This window comes from Nannochloropsis gaditana (assembly GCF_000240725.1).
Source record: "Nannochloropsis gaditana CCMP526 unplaced genomic scaffold scaffold493, whole genome shotgun sequence".
Taxonomy (NCBI): Eukaryota; class Eustigmatophyceae; order Eustigmatales; family Monodopsidaceae; genus Microchloropsis; species Microchloropsis gaditana.
Genome location: NW_005803460.1, coordinates 13317 through 20235, shown reverse-complemented (window position 1 = coordinate 20235; position 6919 = coordinate 13317). Strand labels below are relative to the sequence as shown.

General features: G+C 54.4%; 3 protein-coding genes across 3 annotated transcripts in view; 2 read left to right on the top strand and 1 right to left on the bottom strand.

The window, feature by feature from the left end:
* The window catches only part of NGA_0228200 (small gtp-binding protein), a gene marked incomplete at both ends in the record, with an annotated part of 2422 nt that extends 2220 nt beyond the window's left edge, over positions 1-202 (top strand). Inside the window, one exon of the mRNA XM_005854478.1 lies at positions 1-202. This exon is cut by the window's left edge and continues 612 nt beyond it. Coding sequence (XP_005854540.1) covers positions 1-202 — 202 coding nt within the window.
* A 1469-nt stretch (positions 203-1671) lies between these two features.
* HYDG (Fe-Fe hydrogenase maturation protein) lies at positions 1672-5415 on the top strand. Its single transcript, XM_005854479.1, has 11 exons — positions 1672-1921; positions 2037-2262; positions 2382-2508; positions 2799-2904; positions 3088-3199; positions 3331-3418; positions 3547-3620; positions 3933-4133; positions 4297-4589; positions 4762-4944; positions 5119-5415. The coding sequence occupies exons 1-11, from the start codon at positions 1703-1705 to the stop codon at positions 5257-5259; spliced, it is 1770 nt and encodes a 589-aa protein (XP_005854541.1). The 5' UTR covers positions 1672-1702; the 3' UTR covers positions 5260-5415.
* A 159-nt stretch (positions 5416-5574) lies between these two features.
* Positions 5575-6919, bottom strand: part of HYDA (Fe-Fe hydrogenase) — a gene marked incomplete at both ends in the record, with an annotated part of 1936 nt that continues 591 nt past the window's right edge. The window contains 2 exons of the mRNA XM_005854475.1: positions 5575-6780; positions 6833-6919. The exon at positions 6833-6919 is cut by the window's right edge and continues 591 nt beyond it. Coding sequence (XP_005854537.1) covers positions 5575-6780; positions 6833-6919 — 1293 coding nt within the window. The remainder of the gene's footprint in view (positions 6781-6832) is intronic.

Sequence of the window (6919 nt, the reverse complement as noted above, 5' to 3'; positions counted from 1 at the left end):
GGCACATACCTTGAAGAAAAGGAGATCGTTGGCCTGGTCCTCCACGGTCTGGAACGGCACCCCCACCATCACGCCCGTCCCCACTTGGAAGCCGATTCTCTGCAGTTCTTCCAGGCATTTGCGACGTGCCTGGAAAGAGTGGGAGGCAGGGTGGAGCCTGGTGTACAAAGTAGGATTGCTGGTTTCGATCCGCAACAGGTAGCGGGAGGCCCCTGCCTCCAAGAAGGCCTGGTAGACTGACGACGGGAGCTCACCCAAGGAGAGGGCGACGGCGAGACCGCGCTGGGAAGGAAAGTCACGCTGGTTTGGACCGGCTGAGGGAAAGGGGGGAGACTCGCATGCCAGGTCCATTGTGCGCCGTCGTATGGCCCGCACCACATCTAGCATAAAGCTGGGGTGGGTGGGGTGGAACCCATGTCAGGGCGGCATGATTTACGCCTAGAATCTCGCTTGGACCTTCTCATCATCGCCGCGGCCTTGTCCCACTGGGTACCCGCTCCCGTCGTACTCACTTGATTCTCTCAGGGGAAGGCAGCTCTCCCGATTGCAGCATCAGTGTGCCCATTCCCTGAGAATAGGCAAATTCCGCACAGGCCAAAATCTCCTCTTTTGTCATCGTGTAGCGGTGTACCTTCTGCGGGTGATCCGTGGCCAGGGAGAGCGTGAGGAAGGATCGGGGGAGGAACGCTGGGCCGAAGACAGGTTGCAATCCCCATGTCTCCAATGCGTCCGCCTCTCCTGTTCCATGATAGGGCCGACCCTTACCGTGTGCTTGCGAATACCGCAGTAAAAGCAATCCTTGGTGCAGACGTTGCTAAATTCGACGATGCCTCGGGCGTACACTTTGGTGCCGAAATATGCCGCTGCGAACAGACAGGACAAAAGTGGGGACGAGAGATGTGAAAGTGATGGATTCACAACGATTTGGTTCATACCCATAACTTAATTTTTCAAGTCTGCGATAATTTGTGAATGGATCCCGTGAACGTGCTATTATGAAGGCTTTTAGCCTAGAACTCGACTGAATTGAGCTTTCACCCTATCCTCACGGGTTTGCGCCTTCCGGTTTAAGAAAATTTCAGTACATATTTGAAAAACACAAATAGAACATCGCAAGAACGTACTCGTCGCAGCCTCAGCCACAGCGTACATGGACTTGATTAAAGTCCTATCATTCGTTGTCAAGAGTTCTGTCAACTGCCGCCTAGAGATGTCCAGCTTTTGTCCTGTGTCCAAACGATCGAGGCCAAGGAAGTCCTTCAAGGGTGACCAAAGAGGCTCAGCACCCCCTCTCGCAGTGCCTTTGTCGCTGGCATAGCGTATTGTGACTGACAGTGGTCGTTGGCGGCCCAAGGCGCGAGGGCAGGCGCATGTCCAAAAGTGTCGGGCTCGAAGGATCTGTTTGGTATGGAAACCTAGGCAGCTGCCACAGACCGAAAGCACCGCCACGTTTGCAGGAAAATAATGCAGTGTTCGGGGTAGAAGCATGCCGTTGCCTGGCGTGAGTGATTGTTGCATGTGTGAGAATGCGAAAGTGACTTTGAAGACCTGGTTCAGTTCTTCCTGACAAAGTTGAAGCAGAAGGAGAGACGCAATTCAAGAAGCGTTTGTTCCGCTTTCAAGCGAGACAGCCACGCGTTTTCCCTCTCATCTTTCCTACGGCCTCTCATTCAGGATAGTTGAGCGTGTGCCGGTCCCTGCTATGATGCTGTGGCGGGCGTCTGGCCGGCTTTGTCCTCGAAGTCTCTTTACGACCCCGACGGCTGCGTCCCGGGGAGGTAAGTTGCCATCCAGACACCACCAGCAACGCTGGCTGGCTCAATGGTCAATCGAGACTGAACACCACCATAAATATGAGGACCCTGCCAAAATCATCGACGAAGGTCTGATCAATCGCTTGTTGGAGGAGACAAAAGACAAGGTGGGTTGAAGACGGAGGACGACTGCGGGCAGATGCTCCACATGTATATGCCCCAACAAATTCACGACGCACATGCCCACTAACATTGTGCGTGCAAACGCCCGACAAATACCAGGCAAAAGATGCCGCATGCGTCAAAGCTATTCTGGTGGCTGCTCAAGAAAGGGCCCGGCTTCAGGCCATGCCCCCAGGGCACCCTACCGCAGACCCGCCCCAGAATGAATTTGTTCAAGGACTCACCCTGGAGGAGGCAGCTACACTCTTAAACGTCGATTCGGGGAACAAAGACATAATGCAGCTTTTGTATGATGCTGCCTTGAATGTGAAGCAACAGATTTACGGTAGGATCTTAAGAACACATGATTGAAGCAGAAGCTAGGGGAAATTCGGTCCTTGTGGTAGATCGTTGCAGGCTTTTTTCGGATGAATTTTCTGACCTATTTCATGTGTTTTTCAACAGGCAACCGTATTGTGCTCTTTGCACCTGTTTACTTGGCCAACTGGTGTGTAAATACGTGCCAGTACTGTGCCTTCCGAGGGGCCAATAAGCAGATGCAGCGAAGCATGCTCACCATGGACGAGTTGCGGTAGGTTTGCTGGAGAAATGCCTGAAGACTCGAGCCTTTTTTAGCGACAATTGCTTCGATGTGTGACTGTGTCTGGGAGAAGAATAATTCTGATTTTACGTGTGTGACAGCAAGGTACATGGGCATAGATGGCGCCCTGGGTGTGTGACGGCGCGAAGGGCAGTGGTTTGAGGTTTGTACGTTGATGATCCGGATTACGTTATAAGTGGCGCGCAAGTAGTGTAGGAACCCGGATGAAGTTGGTGTGTCTGAAAGAGCTCAATCACGAGGATTGTCCCCTGCCCTCCCAGACAAGAAGTGGAAGCCTTGGAGGCGATCGGACACAAACGATTGCTGCTTCTGACCGGCGAGCACCCCAAGTATTCGTTTGACCGGTTTCTCGAGGCAGTCCAAGTGGTACGTACACTTCCAATAGATCATTGGAGGCGTCAGTAGGGGAGGGAAAGACTGCTGCTGCTTCCAACAAGCCTTCGTGTTTGAAGTTGACCGTATCGCACAGCCTCATCCCCATCGAGGAGGAGATTTTCACCGTGTCTCAGCCCCGTTTATCGCCCACCTGACACTGATTCTCCATCCCAGGTTGGCACCGTCAAGACCCCTAATCCGTGTGGGGAGATTCGGCGGATCAACGTGGAGATTCCCTCCCTCTCCGTCTCCGACATGCGACGCCTCAAGGCTACTCAATACATTGGTACCCTTCTTTAGTGGTCATTTTATTTTTCCAATTTCACACATGCTGTTGTTTGAGTGTCATACGAGAGTCCATATCCTTGCCTTGGAGGCGATTTAAGATAAGCGCCCACATAAATGGCATTTCCACAGGTACCTACACGCTCTTCCAGGAAACCTACCACCGTGACACTTTTCGGAAAATGCATCCCGGTGGACCCAAGAGCGATTACAACCACAGGTAAGTCGTGCCAGCCGCCATAAGCTAGGGGAGGGTACGTAAGTGAGACAGAAGAGACGCGGAGGAAGTCGTCCTTGGCGAGATCTTCTTGTCCTGAATCACGCTCACCAACACACATCACGGCCCAGGATCCTGACCATGGACCGGGCACAGTTGGGTGGCCTGGATGACGTGGGAATCGGGGCGCTCTTCGGCTTGGCCGGTAAGGAAAGGAGGGGCCCGGTGATGGGAACTGATCTGGCTCCGCGACGTCTGTAATGGGTTGGGGCACAAATCTATTTATCTTCAGGGAGGTAGAAGGGACTTCTCACGTTCTTTTGGCCGGAGGCTCTCTCCCATGTATCGATCGCTTCCATCTTGTTCTTTTTTCGGGGTCGTAACGAAAGGGACTGTCCTCGCACAACCCTTTATGTCTCTCAGAGTCCTTCTGCGACGTCTCTGTCTCCCATACAAAGGACCCGGCGCGATCTCATTGTTCCTCCCTGCCTTTCACACTCCTTCCCTCTGCCACCAGACTACCGATTCGAGGTGTTGGGCCTCCTCATGCATGCCCACCACCTCGATCGCACCTACGGCACGGGACCCCACACTATCTCTATCCCCCGCATGCAGCCGGCCCTGAACGCCCCGGCAGCGGAGCACATCCCCCTGCCGGTTCACGACGACGATTTTAAGAAATTGGTGGCTGTCATTCGGTGTGCGGTTCCCTACACGGGTAAGAAAGGCTTCTATGTGGAGGAATGGTGGAGTAAAAATGATCTTTGGAAAGATTGCAAGCTGGACGGTCGTATCGCTGATGACAGTTGTGATCTGCTCACTTTCTTGACCCTTTCCCTTCCTCCATCCCCTCCCTCCTACCCTTCGCGGGTTGTCTGCAGGCATGATCCTATCCACCCGGGAGTCAGCTCAGATACGTCGGGAGCTTTTACGCTTGGGCATCTCTCAAATCAGCGCCGGGTCACGCACAGACGTGGGGGCCTATCACCGCGATACCTCTTGCGACGCCGCCCCCTTCATTAGCAACACCGCCGGGACGAGCGGCAACGGATACAGGGCAGGGCGGCCGGCCAAGTCGCAACTACCTCCTCCTGCCACTCTGGATGCATCGCGCAAGGAAGAGGAGGAAGACACGGAGGAATATAAATTGAGACGTGGACAATTCTGTTTACAGGTGCGGCACTGGGTGTGTGCGTGTATGGATTGGATATAAGAAGCAGGATGCAAGTTCGGCTGCTGTCATTCCATTTTCCCGGCTGTTTTTAATGTCTCTAGGTGGCCCTGCTCCCTTGTGTCTGTTGACTTATCTATTCACCCCGACGTCTCATTCTTTCCCCGCTCTCTAGGATCATCGTCCTCTCGACACGGTCATTAAAGACCTGCTTCACGACGGATTCATCCCCTCCTTTTGCACGGCTTGTTATCGGAAGGGGCGCACCGGGGCAGCATTTATGAAAATCGCAAAGAGTGGGCGCATTCAGGACTTTTGCCAGCCGAATGCTTTACTCAGTCTGCAGGAGTACATGGAGGTATGACTTTGCTCTGTGTTTCTCTTTGGTTCAGGAGAAGGGGTAAAATTTCATTGGCGGACACAAAACCCTTGTCGCATGATATTGTCTTGACTATCCTCTTATCTTTCAGCTGACTTCCTCCCTCATCATTGTTCCTCTCCTTCCGCATGGCACCCGCACTTTTCTTGCCAGGATTATGCCAGTCCTCAAACCAAGGCGATAGGCGCAGAAGTCATACATCGCGAGAGTCAGCTCATGAGCGACAACGCCAAGCGTGCGTACGACAGGAAACGCCGGCAGCTTTTGGAGGGGAAGCGAGACCTTTATTTTTGAGGCGTGGTCGTAGCGATGGCATGTGTCATTGATATAGACGAGAAGATCAGTAGGCGTATTGTACAGAAGAAAGGGGTGATATTTGGGAGAGATAACCAGACACAGAATTGAATGACAAGCACACGTGATGGACAGCGTGAAAAATTGCTCCAAGTGCTTTATTGAAAGCTTTGTTTGTTTCTGCACCAAGGCCCGTGCAGAATCCGCTTGCTACGTGGTTTGTTTTCTAAAATCATTCATTCTTTTCAAAATCTTGCCCCAATAAAGCAGATGCAACATATCGTTCAGCCTCTTTCCCGAGGTCTTATGCTCAAATCATGTTGTTTGCTCGGACCGGTCTGCGTAATGTGTATGCAACAATGCATGGCTCCGGGCACTTCCCGGCCTTCCCATTTCGCTTTCGTAGAGTTTCTGGATGCTGGGGTTGTCATGGCTTTTCCTCAGCGCGCTCTTCTCGTCCAAATTGTACACGTGTGCCATCCTTTTCTGCAGGACCAAGGCGTCGTCGCTCTTGCTCTGCCCACCTCCCCCAATGCAGCCTCCCCGGCAAGCCATCACCTCCACAAAATCGAATTGAGCGGCTGGATCCCCCAGCTTCATTCTTTCCAACAATGCCCGTGTCTCCGCGGTTCCATGCACGACACCAACACGTACCACCGCCCCTGGTCCTTTCCCATCCGGATTGGGGATGCAAACCCGGGAGGATTTGACCCCTTGCAATCCCCGAATGTCGCTCATTTCCATCTTTGGGAGTTCTTGTCCCCCCGAGGCCAATTCATAAGCCGTCCTCAACGCCGCTTCCATCACCCCGCCGGTCGCGCCGAAAAGGACCGCCGCACCCGTGCTCTCTCCCAAGGGGTCATCGGGCACTTGCGCATCCAAGGCAGGCAGCGCTATTTTCCGCAGGCGAAACAAGCGCCCGATTTCCCGCGTGGTCAAGACGTAGTCATTGTTGGGCACGGGACCGTCGATCTTGGATGAGTAGGTGGCCCCCCTGTCGGCCGGGCGGTGGGCTTCCCCTTTCTTCGCCGTGCACGGCATGACGCTGACCGAGACCACGTCCGCCGGGTCTCGCTCCAAGCGCGGCGCCCATACATTCTTGATCAAAGCGCCCATCATCCCCTGCGGTGACTTGCAGCTGGAGAGGTGAGGGATCAACTCCGGGTAGTTTTTTTCGACCAGGTTGATCCAACCCGGGCAACAAGAAGTGAACATCGGAAGGGGCCCTGCCCCCGGGTCTTTCCGCAGCCGCGACAGGAGCTCTGTGCCTTCCTCCATGATGGTCAAGTCAGCGGAAAAATTCGTGTCGAAGACATAGTCGAAGCCCAAGAGTTTCAAGCCCGCGACAATTTGCCCCATGGAGACGCGCCCGGGCGGCAGGCCGAATTCCTCGCTCATGGCCACGCGTACGGAGGGGGCCACGGCCGCGACTTTCACCCGGCTTTGATCCTCCAAGGCGTCTATCACCTGGAAGAGCTCGTGTCGCTCCCGCATGGCCCCCGTGGGGCAAACGGCGGCGCACTGGAGGGGGGCGGAAAGGAGAAGCGGTACGCGGGTCTGTGGGCAACTGGACGGCGCGTGCTCCGAAGTTCCCTTCGGGACGCTCCCCTTCGGGACGCTCCCCTCGGGTCATGTCCCCGGAGAGAAGATCCACGACCCA